The sequence below is a fragment of the Mesoplodon mirus genome, assembly GCF_964341445.2.
Source record: "Mesoplodon mirus genome assembly, chromosome: 7".
Classification (NCBI taxonomy): Eukaryota; Metazoa; Chordata; class Mammalia; order Artiodactyla; family Ziphiidae; genus Mesoplodon; species Mesoplodon mirus.
Window position 1 is genome coordinate 101,136,761 of NC_138983.1, and position 25,028 is coordinate 101,161,788.

At 41.4% G+C, this 25,028-nt stretch overlaps 1 protein-coding gene and 1 pseudogene across 2 annotated transcripts in view; both read right to left on the reverse strand.

Annotated features, from left to right (window-relative positions):
* Positions 1 to 25,028, reverse strand: part of LOC309808912 (centrosomal protein of 78 kDa-like) — an 823,590-nt pseudogene that overhangs the window by 11,345 nt on the left and 787,217 nt on the right. Inside the window, exons 4-10 of the transcript in view lie at positions 17,509 to 17,581; positions 16,342 to 16,451; positions 13,942 to 14,116; positions 11,827 to 11,940; positions 9,697 to 9,847; positions 6,497 to 6,578; positions 3,709 to 3,839 (exon numbers count right to left, since the gene is read on the reverse strand). The product of the transcript in view is annotated as a centrosomal protein of 78 kDa-like (transcript). The remainder of the gene's footprint in view (positions 1 to 3,708; positions 3,840 to 6,496; positions 6,579 to 9,696; positions 9,848 to 11,826; positions 11,941 to 13,941; positions 14,117 to 16,341; positions 16,452 to 17,508; positions 17,582 to 25,028) is intronic.
* Positions 17,802 to 25,028, reverse strand: part of LOC309808089 (BCL-6 corepressor-like) — a gene marked incomplete at its 5' end in the record, with an annotated part of 30,407 nt that continues 23,180 nt past the window's right edge. The window contains 5 exon segments of the mRNA XM_082628091.1: positions 17,802 to 18,273; positions 19,636 to 19,792; positions 19,957 to 20,034; positions 20,478 to 20,623; positions 21,776 to 21,942. Of these exon segments, the coding sequence (XP_082484217.1) occupies positions 17,982 to 18,273; positions 19,636 to 19,792; positions 19,957 to 20,034; positions 20,478 to 20,623; positions 21,776 to 21,942 (840 nt within the window). The 3' untranslated portion in view covers positions 17,802 to 17,981.

Sequence of the window (25,028 nt, forward strand, 5' to 3'; positions counted from 1 at the left end):
ATGTCATCATGAGTTATTCCACTGCTCATGATCTCTTTGACATGTAGTGATATACTTAAAAACCTACATTGTTGATCAACTAGAAACTCTCTCAACGTCACGCTTTGTAAAATGAGGACATTCATACCATCTTCCCTTTTTTCTACCTCCTGTCTACCTTCCAAACCTAGCTCTTACATTGTCAAAGTTGAAATTTATATTCTATTCTATGTGCAGTTAATTCTTCTGTTATTTGAGAGTCAGTACGGAGTAAGGTTTAAGAGAACAGGCAGAGAGCCTAAACTCAAAGCCTCGATCCAACCTTAAATTAGGTACAGCCTGGGCAAGTTCCTTCCCTGTCTTAGCTTCCTGTTCTCAAAAGTAGGAATGATATTAGCACCAACCTCATAAGGCTATTCAGAGGATTAAATGAGTTAATATATGCAAAAACACTTAGAGCCTAATATATACTAAGTACATACTACTACACAATACATTTCAGTACATACCAAGTTAATACTAACACATACTAAGTATTGTTTACTTTAGTTATTTGTGATTACATGCACGTTGACAATAAAAGCTGCAAACCAAGACAGTATTGCCATTATTACAATGAAATTAATATTGCCCACTGCAGATGTACTGTGTCTCTGTGTATAGACTACACCTCGTTCCATACTGTGCCAGTGTCACTGCCCTTGTGCAGGGTGACCACATACCCCAAGCCGCCTTGGGCTGTTCCAGTTTATACCTGTTGTCCTGATGTTACAGCATTAGAGTGCCTCCTTACACTGTTGAAGTGTAAGGAGTTTGGACAAGTTCCGGTTTGGACAACAAATTAGATAGGTGGTCATTACCCCTGTGTGTCACTGAAAAGGGGACATCTATAGTGTCAAGCTGAAGTGGATTCTTCCCTTCCTCACCAATAGTAGGTTAAAAATCAACCATAGTCTAGTGTGCTTCAGGTTTATGTCCGTAGAGCCTTTTCTCCTCTGGAGTTCAAGTTCCTTCTCCTCTTCCTCTCCTTCCTCCCTTCCAACAGTGCCTAACACCTAGTAAGTACGATATGCCTCAAGGTGTTTCGAAGCTCTCAATCACACAATCAATAGAAGCCTCTCCATTCTAGACTAGCTGCAATCTGCACTGAATCCCCTATTACCTTCCTTCTTGGTTTATTGACTCATTTTGCTGGATTATTTCTATAAATAGCTTAAGGTATAGCACAGGAGGTCAATTCTTCAAATTTCTTTGGGTACAAAATATCTTCTTCAGCCTCCACGTATGACGGATAGTTTGGCTGGATACAAACCCCTAGGGTGAAAATTATGTGCCTGAAAAACTTTGGAGGTATCTTTCTAATGCCTTCCAGGATCCATGGTGCTCATGACAAGTATGATAAAGTCAGATTTTAACCTTTTTTTTTAGGTGACCAGTATTTTTCTCTCTGGAATGGATGTATCCTCTCAGTATTTTATTCTATTTTAATTTATTTTTTCAGTATTTGAAAGTTTCACAAGGAAGGGTGCCTAGGTATGAGTCTATTCTTGCTCATCTTGCATAACTATTTTCAATCTGAGGCCTGATGTCTACTTTCAGCTGTGGGGAATTTTGTTGCCCTTTGACAGCTTCCCTCCATTTTTTTTCTGGGTCTGGACTTTCTAATAGTAACATGTGGGATCTCCCAGATGCAGCCTCTCTAACATATTTCTATCACATTTTCCATTGTGTCTTTCTTTTTTATATACTGAGAAATTTTTTAAATTCCTACTGAATTTATTTCAGCAACCATATTTGCATTTCCAGGAGAACTCTTTTGCTTTCTGACCATTCTCCTTTTCATTAATACCCTAGTCTTATTTTATAGTTGCTAGCTCTTTTTAAACCTCTCTCAGGATACTAATTAGGGTTTTTTCTTAAATTATTCTGTTCCCTAAATTGTCCCTGGTCCTACTAGGATATGCTTTCACTCTTTTTCCCCCTCTCTCATGTTGTAAGCTTTACTCAACTAACAGGCAAATGACAGTTATTTTCTATTTAAGAATGAGCGCAGAAAGCTCCCTGAAGTCAACGATTGATAGGCTTCTTATGCAGGAAGAAGCGGGCAGTAACTGTAATAGGATCTCCCCCAAACACAATTTTCTAGAGTGTAAAAACTCACACTAGCTGCCCCAGTTCTCGCCAGTTTCACTGTTTTCAAAATGAAATCATCTCATTTCAGGAGGGTGAGGGCGGGGCTGGGAGTCCACTCCTCGAAACACAACCCTTCAATGAGCTCCCCTATTTCAGTCACACTTTTAACTAACTCCACACTCTCTCCTACATGCGCATCAAAGCACGGAGCTACTTCTGCAGGTGGGGTCAGAATCCTCCTCAGCTGCACGTGGTCCCTGTGCATATTCTAGGTGATGCTTTTCCTCTGTTCTACTGCTTCAGTTTCACACTCTTCCACCTGTCTTCTCTCTTTCAAAACTATGTTGAAATCTCTTGATTGTTGTGGGCATATATACTTAAACACTTTGATACCATCATTGTAGTGTCTTGTCAAAACAGAGAAGAGCTAAAAGGGTTCTCAGTGCATTCTGAATCTGCTATTCTGTGGTCCCAGTGTTTAAACTTCTTGGACTTCCCCACTGTCTATTACTGCTTTTACAAATACAATCTCGTGGTCTATTCGTGAAGGAAATGAATACACCACAGCTAAAAGGACAAGGAATGCGGGTTAGATGCTCTAGGGTCTTGTCATACTCTGCCATTTACTAATAAACCACTTACGTTCTACAAATTGTAGGTGCTCATTTATAAAACGAAAGGGAGTAACTCTACATGAACTATAGATTTCTCCTACTCTAACATTTCATAATTTTCTAAGTTCTTTTCTTAAAATTTCTCTATACTATCATTAATTTTAATTAAAAAATAAAAAACTAACTCTTTTCAAAATCAAAGAGTAATTCCCGTAGTCCTACAATAATGGGATAATTAGTTCTGAAACCTGTCAAGTGTCATGTTTCATATGAAGAGAAAATCATATTAAATAATTTAAAAAAATTAAACGTGGACTTTGTAGCACAAAGACAAGGTCCCCCCGAAATGGTGTTCCTTTATTTACTAGAAATGTTCAGCTCTGCATTAAGGTTGAAATAAAATAAATATATTAACTTTGAGGTGCAAAAATTTCTTATAAAAATCAATTTTTCTTTTCTGTCCATACAAACAAAAGTATGGAATGACATTAGAGGTCAGGTTTATTTGGTAATAGAACGTAGCTTCTTGATATTTTTTGATTTTAGGAAAGGAGAATATCAACATCAAAACTTTTTTCAACTTTATTTTTATTTAAAATGAGGCCATATTTTCCTCTTATAAAAAGAGAGTTCAACTAGAACTGTCAATTTTCTCATCTGTAAAACAAGAGCACTGAATCAGCTGACTGTATTCATTCAGAACTCAATTTCCTTATCTTATGATCACTAAGGTTCACCCTAAATCTAATATACTAAGGTTCTAAGGAAAGGAAAATATATTACTAACGACATGTTTTGATTTTAGTTTCTTAGAGTTCAAATGTCCACCATTCACCTTGGTCTAAGCTTAAGGAACCATTCAAGGGGATACAATGCAGGTGGGAGGAGAAAACAGAACCCTCACACAAGCTGTGCTGTGTTGCGATCAGCCTTCCGATTGAAAAATAATCTTCTCTATAGCTTTAAAGTGATAACTTTGTACCTGCAATGCTTCTTGTTTCAAACGGATTTTCTCTGGCTCCTCCTGAACACGTTCTGAGGAATCGTCGACCTCTTCGATTTCTGAGGAGGAAGGACTCTCTACTGTCACAGTCACAGGAAATTCTGATGGACCTGAGTGGCACAAGAAGAAGATAGGAAACCACAGAGTTGTTACACTAAAGTGCAAAGAAAGAAGACAAGATTGTATAAAAGACAACACAAGCCAGATACCAAATATCCAAATATTAGAGGACATTTAACAAAAGTGATCTGAGGTATCATTATTTATAAATGTCTCTCACTGCTCTTTAGTGTAAAACAGGCAATGACTAAGTAAAAGTACAGGAACTTATTTTTGCTATGTTACTGTACAGACCTCTGTTTTACGTGGTTAGGATTAGTAATGGGAATTGCCCATATTATTTTATTAAGTTTCTTTCACAGAAGCCAAGTGAAGATCCAAGGTAAACATTTCTTCTCAGATCAACTTTATACTGCAAATGAAAAATTTATTCTTCACCATCAGACAAAACCAGTCTGGAAGAAAATGTAGTTTTTCAGAGGAAAATACATCAGTAAAGGGACTGATGAATAATCAGGAAGTCAACATATCTAAGCTGTGAATAATAGACATTAGAATTTTAAAAGATAACTCACATACACACACACAACTAAAACTGACCCATCAAAAACTTCATCTTCTCACCACCCTTAAGCCAAAACTAGGGCAACAATTCTCCCAGCAAGCTTCACTGCCACTGCAGTGTTGTTCAACAGGACATTTCCAAACATTTAAAACTGACCTGGCCACAACCCCATAAAAGTCTACACATCATAAAGAGCTGTGCTGGGATTATATAACCACGCAGAAGACAAGTCACTAGGACATCATGTTGACAACAAGCAGCAAACCCTGCAGCCTAGGAAAACCCTAACAGGAGAACGAGGTGCACACCCCTCTCTCCGGGAACGCGAGGCCAGGACTGACACCCAAGATGCTCTTCTCTCAACCTCAGCAGTGGTGCCTTTCACAGAGCAACTAGGCAGTCTCCCAAGACCACTGGGAAGGAGAATCTGATACTGACAGTATTCGCTTGCCACGAGGCCATAAGCGAGGGAATGTGTGTGGCCTTGGTGAGAGAGCAGAGGTTTGGGAGGTGTTGCTTTATATTGGCTTTCAGATCAGGAATTTGTACATATAGCCCGCAAACAACGTTTCTTGAAAACATGCGAATATTCTTGAGTATGACAGCTCCATGTGAGGGGTCAGAAATGGCAGTCAAGTTCGTTTCACTGGGTAACAGCTGATTTGCGGACTGGAAAACAGGCTTCCTTGTTTACAGACATAGCCACAAGGCTGCCCGTTGTGTGCCAAATCCACACAACTACACAGTTGCCTTGGGAGAGCGACCAAACATGTTTTACATGGATTTATTTCAGAGAGGGAAATGCTTCATGTAAGGCTCTGTCAATTTAAAAAGCAAGAAGAATGACCATCCACCTTTCCCAATTCAAGCCCTATATATCATAAATATGATAGCTACACACCACCAACTGATTACATACATCACGAGCTTTGATGAATGGAAAGCCCCTAAAAAGATAGCAACAAAACGAAGTTAGATCTTCATGTAAATACATCACCAGTTAAACCCAGTTAATACAACTATTTAGTAGTATGAACAGTATCCATACAGAATTGTGTATAAAAATAAATAAGCTCAAAACAAGGACCTGGAGGGCTCTGCTACGGAGAAAACACAACAGAATTCAGCCTACTGGCTTGGTAATAACTCTCTGAACTGCTGAGAGGCCCCTTCAGCTCCTATGTTCAGGATGGTTGAGATGTCAGTCTCTCTTCTTTAAATGGTGATATTAATCGTTCTCTAATTTACCCCCCTGTGTGACGAGGATGGACCTGCGATTAAGTGTCTCAGGAAGAAGACAGGAAACCACAGAGCTGTGAAACTCAAGTGCAAACACTGGGGATTCAGCACTATAGTTTATGCAACAGCAATTCACATTACCATTTGCAAAAAAGTAGTCGGTTGTCCAGTGGGGAGTAGAAACATCCATTTAACATGAGCAACTGAACAGATATTTTACACAGGAACTACTTCAAGTACTATTTAAAATCAATTCTCTTTGTTTTCTTAAGCAATTGTTAATCCCCAATTTCGTGATTACTACCAAGTAAGTCACCTGAAGATCATCTAGAGCCATCTATTTCACTTAGCAAGCCTAAAGCTATAATTCAACCATTTTATTTACTGTTCTGTGACAAAAATTACTATGAACAGCTATCCCCTGGATAAGAAATCAGGTAATGCTAGTTTGACTCACTAAATCTGATTTACTGAGTTAATAAGCCAGTTCATTTAGAATAGCTCTAATGCATATTTTTCATCCATTCTGCATTAAACTATTTCCCATGCCTAAAATGTCTTTTTTCCCATTCGTACGTATCCAAATTCCTACTTCTGTGCTGTAGGGCTTCGCTCAACTACACCTGCCTTTAATCAAACTTTTCTCACATGCACAATTGGTGATCATTTTAGTCTCCTCAAGACTCCCACGGAGTTACCTCTGTTGTGACACTTGAGAAACAACTTGAAACTCCCAATTACTTTTAATTTTTCTTCCTTAGAGGGCTCATTAGGCAGAAGCCAAGCCATGTGTGAGTTACCTTTTTTCCTCTACACAAAGCACCAGAGACCACCCACATAATACAAGTTCCAAAATAAAGAACTCTAAATGACTGAAAAAGACAGGGAATGCAAACAGCTTACCTGTTGCTTTTTGCACTTTCTGCAGGACACAATGGCCGGAAACCAGACACTCCAGGTGGTAGCGCTTCAGGAGGGTAGCATTCTTTACCAGCAGAGTGTTTCCTTCCATTACTTACAGGCTTCTTTGCGGCCAAGACTACGTTTGACAAAGCATGAAAACAAGGAATCAAGATGCACCAAAGGTCTACAGAGCAACTGTCACACGTGCACACGTCGAAAGGAATCAAAAAGGCACTTGACAATGATGCCAAGCCCATTTAAAAAGAGGATCGGTTTTGTACAAAGGTTTTACATAAGCCAGCATTTTTTTTTTTTTTTTTTTTTTTGCGGTACGCGGGCTTCTCACTGTTGTGGCCTCTCCCGTTGCGGAGCACAGGCTCCGGACGCGCAGGCTCAGCGGCCATGGCTCACGGGCCCAGCCGCTCCGCGGCATGTGGGATCTTCCCAGACCGGGGCACGAACCCGTGTCCCCTGCATCAGCAGGCGGACTCTCAACCACTGCGCCACCAGGGAAGCCCTAAGCCAGCATTTTTAAAAAATATAAGTTCTCTACAGTAACAAGTTATTTTAACTAAAACAAAAGTATTGACATGTGCAGAAATGCAAAAATAAAGTTTAAAAAAAGATCCCAAAGTATGATACATTTTATGTATCATGCAGAAACACTCAAGTTTCCTGAATCGTAGAACACCTTTGGCATTTCTGAATCTCAAGGACACAGAAACACAGATATACCCATGACTTCTGCCAAACAGAATCTTCAGAAGTAGACCAAAAGTTAAATTTAAGATGAGTTTTTCTATGTAAAAACAATACAAGTTATAAGGCTGCAAGTTGCTGGGGGGTAGGTGAGTCAATTTTACCTTCCTATAAGCCTGTCAACCTTCACTGCTCCTTTGATTTCATATAGAAAACACAAAAAAACCAAATGAAACCCACTGGATGAAAGAGTGAAATGTGGAGACTTACCCTATATTTCAGTAGTAAAGAGGCAAGTATCTTTATATGAAACATTTGGTTGCAAAAACTAGACCTACGTGTTAATATTTTACTTAGAACAAGCCATATATTAAAATTCACATTTAAATATTTAACTTGAATTTACTGAAAACAAACATCATAGGTTAAAATGGTTATATTTATCCTTCAAAGCTACTATATTTTATGTTATTTTATTTATTTATTTTAATAGATCTTGATTGGAGTATAATTGCTTCACAATTCTGTGTTAGTTTCTGTTACACAACAAAGCGAATCAGCCATATGCATACACATGTCCCCATATCCCACCCTCTTGAGCCTCCCTCCCACCCTCCCTATCCCACCCTCCCTATCCCACCCCTCTAGGTCATCGCAAAGCACCAAGCTGATCTCCCTGTGCTATGCTGCTGCTTTCTACTATATTTTAGCAGCATTAGGATGCAGGGTAAAATGGAGTGTATGTGGTAATATAGGACAAATATTTCATAGAGTGTAGCTTATTGATAATCACCACACGATCCTGTGTGATTTACATGCCTCTTAAAAATATATAGGAGCTCAGTTCATTTTGTGCTATTTTATTGTGTTTTTTAACTTCATTGCCATCAAAAAAAATGTTTGTATGCATACGGTTTGTATGTGTATACCCTTCCTTTACTTTCAGAAACTAATGCAAATACATTTGTATTAAAATTTTTTTAAATTACACTTTTCTTGTTAGGAGATTAAAAAATTTCTAATAAAAGTTCCCATCTTTTATTAGGCATACATAAGTACAATACAAATGTGACACAATTCACACCATTATTTCACTCCTATACTCACCTGGATCTAGGTATATACCCAGATACTGATTTGGCTTACCTCTATGTCTCCAAATAACTGAGGCAAATACAAAAAAAAGCCCAAGAAATAAAATTACTCTTAAAAGAGCTCAATGAGCTTGTATACTTCAGTTACATTTCCACTTTGTTTAATCATGTTAACTAAAAAAAAATGTTTAACTGTTCTCATTCCATGATGCCCTATTATTCTGTACTAATTTTACAGAATTCCTAATATGTTTTACATATACATGTTTTATTTATATATCTTTCCATTTCTAATATCATAGCAAAAGTCAATGTAGCTATTTTAAGAATGCTTTACATAGGATATAAATTTTTAATAATAATATCTAATTAGTGTGATATCACAAATCTTAACTTCTTTGAATGTACTATTTGATTATTAAAATATCACTCTCTTGAAATAACAATTGGCAGACGATCATAAGTTTTTTGACTTCATAAACACTCTTAACAACTTATTTAATACACTATTGTCCAAGCAAGTTAATAGAGAATCAAAAACATACAACTTGAAGTATAAAAAAAAAAAGCTGTATTTATGAAGATGTTTACAATAGTTTATTTGAGGTTATTTCCAATTTTTCACCAATTTAAGAAATTGACCTACTCAATGAAACCTTGTGAATGCAATGTTAAAAAGTATAACTATGAATCACAGAATTTAAATTTAGTATGAAAAGAATGGCAAATTATATTGAAGCTATGTGGAATTATGTTTATAGACAGCAGGAAGAGAAAATTAAAATGTAAATATTGCTTGATAGGATAATGGGATTAGAGGTGGTCTTTTAAATTTTTCATTTTTATGCTAATACAATACCTTTATAAAACTCAAAAATCTTCAAACAACACATTTTTTTAAAATTGTGGTAGACTACACAAAACAGAAAATTTATAATTTTAACCATTTTAAAGTGGACCGTTCTGTGATATGAAGTCAACAAATTTTTAAAACTTTCAGAGGGCACCTGAATAAAAGATGTGCTGTCCACTGGTGATTTTAATGTATCTGGTATATAACTAAAGTCACCACGAAACTCTTTCTGGGAAATTGGCAGATCATAAAAATAAAAAATTTATTTTGCTTTTTATTAAACCTTATTGTTTTGCTGTTTCAAAATTCAAATTTACTCACAAGAAACAGTTTCATATTAGATTTGGTTTCACAAATGCTGCTCCTGCTATTCATTCTTATCACCAAAAAAAAAAAGACTATTTGTGACTAACGATAATATGTTACAGAAAATAAAAAGTTAAAAGGTTTTCAATCTGCATATCTGGGAACCTAAATTAAAGCATCACACAACATTTTCAAAAACAGAAAAGCCATTTGATTTGACTCAAATCTTAGTTTTAAGATGGCAGAAAGTACCTTGATAATTTTCTTTTAAGAAAGAAAGAAAACCAAGCCATTAAAGAGAAATTCTTCCGAGAGAACTGAAACATGTTATATACCTCTGACTTGGCACTCCTTCCATCTGGAGAACTTTTTTGGTAACTGTTTTCATCACAGAATGATCTAAAGTAAAATGAATTGAAATTAGAGTAATTATTTTCCAGTGAGTGGCTATTTCCATTTAAAACCAAAAGCCAACTAATTATTGCTTTTCCCATACATTTAAATATGAAATCTACATTATATAATTATACACTTATTTCCCCTTGTGTATTCTAATTTCTTCCTCAGAAACCTAAGATGCCATCTTGCAGACTGCCCACAGTGGCTACTATTTTGGCAGCAGCAAAGGTCAACTTGAAACATTTTGCATCTAAAGTGGCTTTGGCTACCTTTGGATACAAAGTACAGTCTGAGCACCGTCCAGACGCTTAGATACCTAAAGAGCATCTAAGATATCAAACCAGGGCATCCAAGGTAACAAACCAAGTCCTGATATTCCCTCAAAAGCTGCTCCTCCCATCAGCCCCCTTCTTCTAAGGGATACTACCCAGTTGCACACATAATCATCAACGACTTGTCTCCTTGGTACTATTTCTTTCATACCTCACATCTATCTGCAGGTCTTGATAGCTACACCCTCAAAACACAACCTGAATTCAACCACTTTTCACTTGCTGCAAACTTCCAACCTAACCTAGGCCATAAACATCTCTTATTTGGAGCACTGGGATAGTCTCCTAACTGGTCACCCTGTTCCTCTTTTTTTTTTTTTTTTGAGGTACACGGGCCTCTCACTGTTGTGGCCTCTCCCGTTGCGGAGCACAGGCTCAGGACGCGCAGGCTCAGCGGCCATGGCTCACGGGCCTAGCCGTTCCGCGGCACGTGGGATCTTCCCGGACTGGGGCACGAACCCGCGTCCCATGCATTGGCAGGCGGATTCTCAACCACTGCGCCACCAGGAAAGCCCCCTGTTCCTCTTCTTTATCCTCCCAAGTCCCTTCTCTATACCAGGTCACATTATTCAGATACGATTTGCATCATGCCTTTTTCCAGTTCAAACCCCTCTACTCATTTAGAATAATCCACATCTTTACTCTGGCCTTCAAGACTTTACAAGAGCAGACCCCTGGCTAGCTCCTTGACCTCATGTCATACCACACTCTTCTTCACTCGGTACTCTGCCCAGATTGGTCTCCTTGCTTTTCCTTAAATACTCCACCCACCTACATGCCTACATACTCATTGCCTCCTTGTCCTGGAATGTGCTTACTCCACATCTTCCATGGCTTGCTCCTCTCTTCATTCAGGTCTCCGTTCAAATGCCACTTCTCCAGTGAAGCTGTCCCCTAACAAACCTATCCAATGGAGTCCTACCTGCTCTCCCTCACTCTCCTTACATTAAGATAGTTTTGCACTTCCTACTCTCTAAAATTATATGACTTATCTATTTACTCATTTCTATCTGATCTCCTTCACTAGAATGTAAGCTCCATGAGGGCAAGACTTTTGTCTGTCTGGTTCACTGCTTTATCCCTAGTCCCTAAACCCGTCTCTGGCACACAGAAGATGATTACAAAATTACTTGTGAATCTGACAAATGAATAAAGTACTCCTGGCAAGAATTCAGAGGTTGCACAGGAAAGAAAGAATGCTCTTGGTGGAAGCAGGCTTAGTATCTAGGTTCACCTCTATTCAGAGTAGAGATAAGAAAAATTGACAAGTATAATTCACTTTAATTAGTACCTTAGCTGCTAAAAACATAAGGGAAGTGCAACACTAGAAAAGTACAGTTGAAGCTTGAACAACATGGGTTTGAACCTCACGGGTCCACTGACACACGCATAGTTTTCAATACATATGTACTATCGTCCTACATGATCCAAGGTTGGTTGAATCCACACATGTGGAACCACTGACTATAAACTTATACCCAGATCTTCAACTGCGTAGGGGTCGACACCCCTAAGCCCACGTTGTTCAAGGGCCCACTGTATATGATGAGGAAAGTTAAACACATTAAGTTTTAAAAAACTGTCAATACCTGAACAAATTTTTTGTTTTGCTATGTGTTTATCAATTTAAAAAAAGTGACCACATACCAACAAGCAGATTTTTTCTTATATCCAGAACGAGCAGAGTTCTGTTGGTTTCAAGGGCCTTTAGGAAAGCCTTTGCTCCTTCACTGGTGAGGCCGCACTGCTGCAGGTCAAGTGCTTTTCGATGAAAGACAAAAGGTCACTTGCTAACTCTACAGATTTAACATATAGAAAACTCTCATTTTCTCACGTGTGGAAGAGTCCTGCACAAGACAAGTCATGGCAGGTTTGTAATTTTGGGTATGGAAAAAAACAGAAACATATACGCACACACATAATGCATAATCCAATTTAAAAACCTCTTCTTGGATGTGCAATGATAACCCTGGCTTTAGTAACAATAAATCAGACAACATATTTTACAATTACAGAACTGAAGAATAACTGTATATAACCTATGAGCAAAAAGCATCACAAAATGAATCTCAGTTCATAATTAGCAAGGGCGGCAGGGGCGTGTAAACCTCACAAGCAAAACCTGGTGGAGCTCAGAAATGCACTGCATTGTTTTGATCATGATCTTCAGCTCCAAATCACACTTGAAACTAGTTCAAAGGGGAAAACAAAATAGAAGAAATGTAATAACTGTTAGTTTTAGAGGAAAAAAAGACAAGTCTAAGAGGATACAAATAATAAAAACTTTCAACAATGTGTGAATACAGAATACATACTAAAAACCTATCATGAAAGTATGATGGTCAAGAACCCTCGCAGTAAAAGGTCAGACAAAAACCAGAAAAACGGATCATGAATTCTAGTAGTTCTGGGGCTGAACAACCTACTACTCATTTAAACCAAAGGGATCATCACTAAAGCACAGGGATTAAAAAATATTACATGAAAGGAAACTATCATGAGTCTTTTGTTTAAGTGTTGTGTGGACCATCACATTAAAATAACTGGAGTCTTTCAACACCCCCATGACACACAGAAATAGCAAGTCAGACATACGGATCTGACAGGATATGATACAACCCTTACAAGCTCTCACTACAGAAGAATGGACACAGGGTATAATTAACCAAATAGCCAAATTAATACAAACAGCCAGTAAACCTCACCAGTCAATCAAATGAATACAAAATAAAACACAATGTGGTTATTCTCCTATCAGATGAAGCCAAGATTCTGTAAGAAAAGCCTTTAAATAATGTCTATACCCTTTGGATCCAACAACTCTCTTTCTAAGAATTTAACCAAAAGAAATAGTCAGAGATATAGGTAAGGATATATATCAGAGTACTGTTTGTAACTGAAAAACTGGGCAAAGCTTATATACAAGAATGGATAAGCTATGTGCACTGTGGCATATTCATATAATGGAATACTGAACAATCACAAAAAATGATGTAGGAGATGCAAATTTACTGACTTGCTAAAATGCTCATACTAAATTAATTGAAAAAAGTTATAAAATTGGGAGTAATCCCACTTGCATAGAAAATGGAGAGGTACTCATTTTTGTAGTTTTACATTTTTTTACAAGTGCTACAGGCCAGTGTTTGTGAGAGGCAGGCTTCGCATCTACTGTTGGGGTGGACTACAAATTGGCATAGCCTTTCTGGGTGGTAATTTGGCCATGTGTATCAAATGTCTTAAAAATAGGTCACACTTAGTCATTCCACTTGTAGTACCTTATTTTACAGAAGTAATCCCGATGGACACAGAGATGTATATACAACGTATTCACATTGTTTCTGACAGGGAAAAGCAAACTGTCTAAATAGAATTGCAAAGAACTGATTAAACTATGGGACATCAATACGACGCAATACTACATGATACATCATTAAGTGAAAAAAGCAGGAATATGAAATAGCAAGTATACTACAATTCTATTTTTGTAATCCCTAAGTGTACATATATATTTGTAGAAAAAAAAAGACTGAAAGTATATACACCAAAATGAACAGTGATTATATCTGGGTATTAAAATGATAGGTAATTGTTCTCTTGTTACTCTGTATTTTCTATAAAGGATATATGCAACTCTTAGAGAAAGTGTAAAAGCAAAATAAAAGCTATGAGTAAAATGAGGCTTAAAAAAACCTATCACAATAGTATCATGCCAAAAGCTAAGCATATTAAAAATTCAATATTTTCAATTTTAGAATTTCCCTCTAAGCCATAAATCCTCACTAAGAGATTCTGCCAAAGCACTTGCACCCAGGTCACCAATGAGCGGGTTGCAGTTCAGAGTGATGCGCCTCAAACCAGCCATGCAGTCAAGATCACGTCTCCTGGAATGAAGACTCTCAGCCCAGGTTTCTTCATGCCTTCTGGTAGTCTGATACTTCAAAGATTTAATGGGATGAAATTAAGATGCTTGAATAAGGAAACAGGGTGTGCCTGAGTATGGCTTATTATGTCAGAGAGTTACACACACACACAGATCAAGCATATATGCCAGGAGCATCAACCTGAGAAATTCAACAGTCACTTCTGGTTTACGAGTCCAGTGACCCAGATTCTGCTCGGTCAGTGATTAGATTCTAGCCACTGTTTTTCCTGTTTCTGAACACTTACATAAAGTTGGACAACTCAATTACAGTCTATGAATTATTTTCCTTATCTTCTAAGTCAGGGAATTGGTTCTAAATTCTATCTTTGCTGAGGCCCTATATTTCATCATCCTGTCCTCCAATGGCCTCCAAACACCTCACTGGGCAAACCATAAGAAAACTTTTTAATATGCATCTTATTTATTAACAAATTATATACACAAAGTTCCATACATAGTATTTATGTACATGATAAACTACACAGATTTTTTAAAATAATACAAAGGTAAAAATGTTCTAATATTTTCTTTTCCTAACTCCTAAGGCATTATTTTATTTTACTTATTTTTTTATAAAGATTTATTTATTTGTTTGTTTGTTTGTTTGGCTGTGCCGGGTCTTTAGTTGCAGCATGCCGGATCTTTTAGTTGTGGCATGTGGGCTCTTAGTTATGGCAGGCACGTGGGATCTAGTTCCTTGAGCAGGGATCGAACCCAAGCCCCCTACATTGGGAGCACATAGTGTTAACTGCTGGACCGCCAGGGAAGTCTCAAGCATTATTTAAAAAACTATATTTACAAAATGTATCTCACATGCTACCTAGGGTGTGCACACAAGCTTTAGAGGCCTGGACTATGCAGAGCCAGTTTGATGTGCCTTGGGGAAATAATGGTTTGACATTTAAGCAAAAGTACTGTCTTGAAGACATTCAATTCTTTATATTCATAAAGTAAATTTTGGTAACAGGGAACACTGACTGTCAATGAAAAAAGTCTTATTACATTCCTGAAAAAGTAAAAGACTCAAAGTGCCTTTGTTACTCTAAAAGGAAAATCATTAGTGTCGTTTTTCTATTAACAATAACTTATTAAAGCTCCAAGCAGAAACAACAGCAATCACTTACACAGTGCTTAGTATGTGCCAGGCACTATTTATACAAATAAGTGCATTTAAACCTCATAATGAGGCATAGAGGTTAAGTGATTTGCCCATGGTCACTAGCTATGAAATGGGAGAAAGGGACTTTGAACCTAGGCCATTTGGCTTCCGCACCCAAGTTCCTGACTGTTTTCTACCTCAGGGGTCAATGGACTTGCCCTGTATAGGCTCAAAGAATTTTTCAATTTTTAAAATCTAAATTTAAACATTTCCAGATTTGTGGGCTATACAGTTTCTGTTGCAACTACTCTGCCCCACTGGTGTAGGGTGAAAGGAGCCACAACTACCATGTAAACAATGGGTGCGACTCTGTTCCAGAAAAACTTCCTTTACAAAGCCAGGCGACGGGCTGGATCTGGCCCACCAGCCAGAGTTTACCTATCCCTGATCTGCACCATCAAACTATTAAAAAGCCTTCATGTCAAATTATTAACTAACTTTAGGCCTAAATACAGTCATTATAACCACTGTAAAGTTGTTAAGGCATTATTTTAAAAACTGTATTTACAAATTGCTGATGTACTGACTTTTATTAGTTTAAAAACTACAACAGCTAATAAACACTTGATTCATTTAAGTCTTGAAGACTAAAATGGCATAGTTTCTTCACAGTATTACAATAAATGTTTTCAGTAAAAAAACATACATAAAAGTATTATTAGGTATTATATATTAAATCTCTTATTTCTAAAATTAAGTGGACTATCTTTACTAAATGGTAGAATCCCAAACTGAAAACTGGTCATATTCTTTCAGCAAAATGAAAGCTGCGCTCACATGTATTAAAAGACAAAAATTAGGGCTTCCCTGGTGGCGCAGTGGTTGAGAGTCTGCCTGCCAATGCAGGGGACATGGGTTCGTGCCCCGGTCCGGGAAGATCCCACATGCCGCGGAGCGGCTAGGCCCGTGAGCCATAGCCGCTGAGCCTGCGTGTCCAGAGCCTGTGCTCCGCAACGGGAGAGGCCACAACAGTACCACACACACACACAAAAAAGACAAAAATTAACTGCCCTTTGTATCAATATATTAATGTGTTTCAATCACATATGTTTTCATGAAAGTTTAAACATAAAATCACCTTTAAGATCTAGGCCATGTGATCTGCTCCATGCCATGTCAGAACACACCCCGTGAAGTTTACGTAACTTGTCTTAAGTGTGATAGAATTCTTTATACCTTGACAAATAACTAAAAGGAAAAAAAAAAAAACCCACACACACAATAAGATGAAGAGCCTATACATTTGTCAATCTTGACTTATTTGCTTTTCTTGAGTCAGTTGGAGGTTTATAGCCACATTCTCAAAATCATTAACTACAATCTTTCCAAACAGGTAATTGACGAACAGATGCATTCTAAAACTTGTCAGTAACAAAGTGCTATTCCAGTTTACAGCAACAATTTAATTCTATTTAGATACTAAAACTGAATACACTGAATACTGCAAACGTTATTCCCAACCACTCAGCAAAGTACTACATACCTTTTCAGATATAGGAAAAAAAAGAAAAAAAAGAAAAAGCATACGATTCTTCCTATTTTCATTTCCAAAGATACATCCCAATCTTAATGATCAATCAGCGATTTCAACGTCAACTATAAACCCAGTATACTGCTGCTGTGCAGTGTACTAGAGCAATGGAAGAGAGAGGACCTCAAACCCTCTGTTCCCTCAAATTCAAAGGCAGGCTTCCTGACCCCTCCAGACCACTACTGGACACAGGGAAGGCACACTAATGTTTCAAGACCCCAACCAACAGTCACCTGCTTTGTGATTACTTCCATGACACACCCTCACCAACACCACTGAGTTTGCTGCTCCTACAGGACGTTACATGTATTTCCTATTTTAACACATACCACAGTGCATCATAATTATGATTGCAGATAGATATTCTAACAATTGAAAGAGAATGATGACTTTTTTGCTCTTTACATCTTGCTATTTCCCTTCCCATAATATTTCTTGAAGCAAAACCATAAAATATAGACAAACACAAAAAACAGAAAATATACAAAACGTGTGCTTTGCACTTTAACGCAAACTTAAGTAAAATTAGTTCTGACAGTATCCAGCATGACAAACTTCCATGGTACAAATGAGAATGGACCAAGGTTTGAGCAGGTACAGGAGACAATCCAGGCATGAACAACACCAAGGAAAGGTAGACAGGAAGTAACATGGTGTGTAGGAAATCACGAGACCAGTCTGATGGGAAGAGACTTAAACAAGACTGAAACTCACTTTCTAAACCTCCATCTCCAACTGGACAATTTGCAGGACACAGGTGCACCAAAGTGGCCAATTTATTCAATCCCTTTAATATGGAGGAAGAGTTTAAAATTTTACTGGTTTAATTTGCCCCAAAAGCAACTCTCAACAGTTATGGCCTCTGTCGTCGGAGCTTTGTATGAAATTAAGTCAAAGTGTGGAGCTCCTTTGCCTTTTTTTTTTCTCCTTAAAAAAGAAAAGAAACAATTGTTCCGAGTAAAATCAAACATATTCCAAAGCATGTGTACATTGAAAAGTAAAGAAACTTTATTAACAACTTCATAAAAACTGACTTCAAATTTTAAAAAGAAAAAAACATGTTTTGAAGTCCTTCCGACTGGAGTCGTGTCTCATAGTGTCCTTTCTTTACAGAAATAGTCGTATTAGGACACATATGCACAAGGATTAACACCATGACACACTGTACACGGCGGGCCCCGGCGAGCTCACCAGTCGTCGTCTGAGTCCAGGTCTCTGGGGAGGATCCACTCCACGGATGAGCCCAGCAGAGTCTGAAGCTCGTTCATGAACTCCACCAGATCTAAGAGCTCCTTACTTTCTGGATTAAAGGACTCTAGGTCCTTGGGGCAAGAGAATAAGAGACTTGCTGACACTTGCCGGTAGATCTCGGCCTCCGCGATGGTGACAATTTCCACATTTGGGAAATTGCAGCGGAATATGCAGGAGGACATTTGCAGTTTCTTGAGCAGGTCTGAGAGCAACAGCCAGTTATGAGGCCTACACCAGAGAAAGGACAGTGGTTTGAGTTTCCGGCAAAATTAGAGGCGCTCCCAACTATGAACTACCCGTCTCCTGGCGGTGAAAGGGCCTGCTACTTCCACTTTGATTACCCCACCCCCACCCCACTTCTCACTGTCCTTAGAAGATCTACTTCTTCTTTTTTTTTTTTTAATTTTATTTATTTATTTATTTTTGGCTGCGTTGGGCCTGTTGCTGCGCACGGGCTTAGTTGCTCCGTGGCATGTGGGATCTTCCCCGACCAGGGCTCGAACCTGTGTCCCCTGCACTGGCAGGCGGATTCTTAACCACTGTGCCACCAGGGAAGCCCGGAAGATCTACTTCTAGCAGGGGAACTCTGGACTCATGTGCATGTGTTAAGAGACCACCTAGGGCGGATCAGCCAACTTAGACAAAAGCAGGAGCAGCGCCCCTGAATGAGCCTCGTTGCAGGCCACCCCAGTGCTGCCTTGGCTCTGGCCACAACTCAGGTCACCCCTCTCCAAGTAAGTGTACCCCGTTCTAGTCACTGGGGAAAACCAGTCTGTATGCCAACCCAATGGAGATGGCAAACACCTCTTTGACCTCTCCTCTCCTCCGGCCCTCACGGAGAGAGCATGAGAAACACTCGAGGTCACCTGGCTTTCCTTTCCTTTCCCACACCTCCAAGCCGCCCCTCACTGCTGCCGGGATTGAGGCTTTTTCGAGAAGGGAGGTGGTAAAATCCTTCCTGATACCCTGCCATGCTTTATGATCTCTATCCCAAATAGAATGTCACCACAAAGGCAGACACGTTCCCAGCCTCAGAGTCCAAGGGGGATGCTACTCCTTAAGCACCAGGGTCAACACACAGCAGAGAAAGGTCTCCTGATGTGTTCACTCCGAAGGGTTGGTCATGGGGCACAGTGGCCCGACCGTGGGGACAAGACTCGATCTAAGCAAATCTGAAGACACATAAGATCCCAGGTGCCACATACGGCTTTCTCTAATCTTATACGAGAAGAGGGTACACATCAGTATCGTCCCGTGGACCTCACGCGCCTTGGAAGGCCCCTATGGTAGCCGTTTGGGGAGGATCCCTTCCCCAAGAGTTTACTGAAACTGTGCAATTGCAGTCGCTGACTCCCGTGTCCTTTGGGCTCTAGGGGTGTGTTCCAATGAGGGCAGTTGGCTGGGGAACCCTCCCACACCCCAAACTTTTCTGGAAAAGTTCCACTGCATTATGTGAGGTCGGTGGACACTTGGTGAGGAATTCACTCACCCCCCAACCCAGCCACCCTCATCTGCTGAAGGGGATTTCTAACTCCTGCCACCCCACAGAGCAGCTGGGCTGGCTCTCGACCACACGCTGGCCACGCTCACCCCTGAGCGACGGACACCTGGACGTTATAACACGGCAAAAGGGGGTCTTCGGAAAATTCAGATTCCAATAGGTCACCATAGGCCTCGTTGCTGTCATCCTGGTCCTCTGGTCGTGGGGGATTTGCTAAAACATCGTAACCACTTTCATCATCTGGTTCTAACCGGGGGGGCAAACAAGAGAGAGGTCAGTAAGCTGGAGCAAGATTCCAGCTGTTCGCCAAAAAGGACCCTGGAAAAATTCTTTCCCAAGCAAGTCCTGCTCACAGCACCACCCCCACCCCCACCCCCACAAGCCCAACTGAAACGAACAAGCCTGCTCACCACACACAGAGCTGCCAGAGAACTCCGAAGAGCAACCGGGGCTACCGTCGTCAGGAGCCTGCAGGTTATTTAAACAGTCTGCAGAGAGAGGGGGAGAGAGAGAGAGAGAAACAGAAACAAGGACAAGATAACGCCTGCTGGTAAGAGGCAAATGCTGCTGGAGTTCGGGAACATCTCACGCTGGGGCTGATGTCACCTCCTGATAAGTCCCACTGCACACGCCTCCAGGTATCTGACTGAAACCTCCCCACGCGTCCACCCCCCTTCCTGAGGGACTGCCCGCCTCACCGCCCCAGCCTGCCAAACAAAAGCTAGCCTGGCTAGCTAAGAGTTTTCCAGCCCCCCACCTTGCAAAACTCAAAGTATGTATCTCTTCTTTGACAGACTAACATTGGGCCGCTTTTCCCAGTAAAGGGTCACTTACAGTAAACGGGGGGTGGGGGTAGGGGGAACCCAGGTGAAAGGCTGTGAAGTCACCGTCTAGATGCTTGAACAAGACCGTGTCTTGACCTCTGCCATACCTGTTAAGAACTTCTCCAGAAGTTCGCTGTGGCTCACTTTCTTGATGGTTCTACCTGAGTACGTAGCCAGGGTAGGATCAGCACCGTAGGAGAGGAGCAAGCGGACAATTTCGAGATGATCATTCTTGACAGCATCGTGGAGAGGCCTAGGAGAGGTGCGGGGGATTACACCTGTGCACGAGACGCTTGCTTCTAAGGACACGGGGCAAAATCGAGCGTGTGCGGCCAAGGCTCGTAGGCGCGCTATTTCACTGAGGAGGTGAGTTTACGGTCGCTGCGACAAATTACTCTGTTATTTCAACACATAACCCTTTACGGGACAGGTGAAGGGACCATCTCAGGCCTAATTCTTCAATGCAAATCTCTCTTAATGCATGGCCCAAGGAGGAACTCAGACAACGATGAAAACGTTTCCAATGAACTTAAATAGTGACAGACTGTAAGAAGGTAACATACGGCGGGGTGGGGGGAAGAACCCCAGCATCAAGGAAGCAGATACGAGAAGCCATTGTTACACCATTACAAACAAAACCCAAAAAGTGCAGTTTGTAAAAGAAACTAGGGGCAAAGTGGAACCTCTCCTGAAACCAACTTGGAGATGAGTGATCAACCCTCTCGCCCAGAAGCAGTCGACAGGCAGGGCGAGTTCTCAGGAGGATACAGAGTCCTCCTGCCCGTGTCCGCTGGGGTCAGGAACACTGTCCGCAGTCCCATCCAGAAAGGATGCTATTTGGAAACCACGAACCACCAAATACCTTACGGTTTTGCTCATTTTATGACTGTCAGGAAAGCCCCAGTGCCCTGCCTCGTGGTGGCATCCCAGGTACAACCGGGAAGATGCTTGGGCTGACTCAGACCTGGGCCTCTGGCCAATAAACCGAGGTCAAGGACAGAGTGGGGGCCAGGCCCGGGGATGTGGGTGGACACGGCAGGTCCTATCAAGCCAGTTGCCACTGGACCTGTCTGTACTCCTGCAACTTTCAACTCACATATATGTTCAAGATTGAGATTCAACAGACGCTGGTGAAGAGTCCAGGGTCTTAAAAGAGAACACCCCTGATTATTCATGCAGGCTCAACATTTTCAGGGACTTCTGTCCATAAGAGCGTCACAGACTTTTAAAGTTCTATGTAAATTCGCCAGAAAGATCTGTCCGGTTCCATTCTAGAGGACTCCGCCATCAGTGTGCTTACATGGCACTCACTCTCCATCTTTCCTTCTGGGGTTCCCCGCACACCCTGAGAACCACTGCCTATGCCCCAGCAGGGCCAGGCCAAGAGCGCAAGACCGCCACTGACCCGGTTCCATCCTGGGCACTGCAGTTGACATCGGCGCCATATTCAAGGAGGTGTCGTACGATGTTGAGCCAACCTCTTGCACAAGCCTCGTGCAGGGCACGGTAACCCGCGTTGTCGCAGTGGTTCACATCACAAATCTTGTTCTCCAGGCAGTACAAGACCACTTCCTACGGGGAGAGGAGAGGAGAGGAGAGGAGATACCATCAGACCACCATACAGTGAACCTTGTAAGGGTGACCTCCCCATAGCTTGGCGGTGCCCACTTTCAAAGGCATACATCCTTGGGGCCAAAAGCCCACCATGGCGCGGGCAGGCGGCAGGCATCCTGCTGGGGGGCGAGAGTGTGTGAGAAGGGCTTGGAGATGCAGACAGTGTTGTCTAAGGCTCTGCTGCACCAGTGGCCTGGCCATGGACAAGTTACCCTTGAACTTCTCCAAGCTTCCACAGGGCTGCTGAGAGGACGCATTCGGATAACGATGAGAGCCCTCAGCCCAGGGGCCGACGTGACCAGTACAGAGGTGTCACGGCTGCTAACATCTTAGATGACACATTGCCAAGCACAGACCATTCTCACTTGATGGGTCTGTTCGGTCAGTGGCAGTGGACGATAACACAAGTTTAGATCAAAGTATGGATGACCAACACTTAAAGAGAGCTTAAATCAGCCAGAGAACATTCCCCAGCTTAGAGAAGCAGGGACACGCAGGTCAGCTACATCCTCGCGCCCCTTGTTAAGACCCCAAATCAGAACCTGGGCCTCAGACGCTCTTGTCTGTACGTTAAGTAGAGTTAAAGAGAAGCTCTCTCCCTCCATTCTCGAGGAATGACCCAAAATGCCTCCAATAACCCCACCCTCTATTTTGCCTCACTCCACCCTCTCGGGGCAGAATCAGTCTTAATATTCTCATATTTACTCAAGTTAATGACAGGAACCTGATACACCACGCTGCAACCTCCACATTTCAAGAATCAAATAAAACGTTCACCACCCACCCCCCCCAGAGATGTTCTGTGTCAACACTGTGCATTAGAATCACTGTTATTAACCTTCTTTCTTTGGCTTGTTAAAATATTAATATGAACCACTCCCAGTAAGCAGAGCAGGAATTTATTCAATGTTTTATTACCTTAAGAAAGTTTTCAGACACATCGAAAGCATTTGCCACCAGAAAACACGTTATACTGTTTATACTGGGTAAGTTGTGCCCAGCAGAGAGCTGTCAGGTTCTGAGAGCTGGGAGTAGGCAGAACATGCATGTGGCCCAACACATGGTCTGCTGGTAAGGGGGGATGGGATGGGGTCAGAACAGGCCTCCTTGTGACATCTCTCAGGTAACTCATCTGTTAAACCTAAAACGGGGGTCATTCTAGCCGCCCATAAGTGCGAGATGGGTTCTGTAAAACCTTTTATGCCCTTTGGAGGACACGCCAATCAAAGGTGACCACTCACTTGGGAGAGAACTAGAATGTTCCATTTGCTTACCACGTGAACCCAATGGGGCATGCTGGTAAACCTGGCCATCAGTGCCCTGTTACTTCGGGTCACTGCAGCAGCTCCCTTCCAAAACAAGAGGAGGAAGACAAAAGGCACGCCCACGAATGCGTTTCTCCGTTTACATCCCAACCTGCCAGAAAGCCCACAATCCTCTGGGCTCCCAGGCCACCTGCCCCGAGCCCTGGTATCCAGGATACCGCATGAAGCTGCTGCGCTTTTAGCAGGCCCTCACTAGCCAGACTTGAGTGGACGGCTGCAAGCTAATGAGTTGTGTGCCCCAGCCAGGGAGAGGCCCTGTCACGTGGCTCTGGGATCAGTTCTGAAGGCCACCAACTGCTGTGCACACATCAATTTACTCAACCCAGGGTTTATTTGCTGTGACAATCATGGCCTTCACCTGGAAACCTTCATCACTACTAGGGCAGATTCAAGGGTACCTAGAAATGAAAGGCCGTCCAAGCTGGTGGGTAAGTCAACTCTCTTCTCCTGGAAGATGGCAGCAAAGGCAGCAGTAGCCCCACGGCCAGGTCAGACTTTTGGCCACGGGCTGTCCTAACTCAACCATGTTGATCCCACTGTTTACACAGTGGTTCCCATTCCCCCAGATGAGGACGTCTTCTGTCACCCACAGGAACCCAGGAGATAGCAGGAAAGGAAGGTAGTACTATCCTCATTCAACACTTGGAAACTGAGGCCCAGAGATATTAAACCCCAAGTTCAATTAACATGAAGTACTAGACCTATAACTCAGGTCTTTGGTACCTGGTCAGCTGGGAAGGTTCAAAAGGCCCAAGAGGGCCCCAGTTAGAGGGATGCAATCCAGCTGTGACGAGCATCCCACAGGCCTTCTCTGTTGGGGGTCAAGTGGGCTAACTACACTCTCCTAGCTAGGAGGGTGATGGCCTCTAAATGGATGGCAACCATCGCCACCGACACTTTCTCTAACTGAAAGGTGAAGAGGCGGGGCGAGTCTGTCGACGCAACACATTCCTTGGTTTATTTTCTCCGCTAGAAATAAACGGGAGTGTCTGAAGGGCAGCCCAGCCATTCCCGAGCAAAGTCAAACTGCTTTTGTCGGACAGCTCTCTGTTCAGCGGCTATAAGCCGAATGCCATTACCCGCAAAATGTAACCATAAAGGCCATAAGCCCGACGTTGTTAGTTAATTAGATGCCTCATTAACTTTTTAAAAAACATGACTTATTCAATTCATAGAAAATTTAACCATCACCGCTAAAGGCACAAGCATGTGGTTGCACACTGGCGTTTTAGCCTAAGAAATAGAAGCCTTTTTCCCAGGAGGGAAAGGTTTGAGGTCTTTGGCCACACAAGTGATCTATTTAACGCGGATCTGAAGCCAGAGTGTGTTTCTAAACTTCCAGAACCAGATTATCATGACATAAAGCTCAGACAGCCTTTATACTGCACATGGTATCTTTGGCTAAGCAGAAGAAAATAATCAAGAATGCTAAAGACAAAACTTCAGGAAAACCCTCCCAAACCACACCCTTATCTGCTTAAGCAAACTGTCCTTCAATTTTAAAAGGTTTAAGCTGCCACATCTCCCAACTGGGCCATCATCCCAACATTTAAAATTCTGCCCAGAGAAATCCCAGAAAGTTGGATTCAAAGTTGAAAGCGTTCATCTACTTGTCACAATGTTCAGCATCAACACTGGTGATCTGTGGAATCTACATATTGAAATTTACATTTGAAGAAAAAAACAAATCCCACCGTAAACATTCCCAAGGCTTCCTGT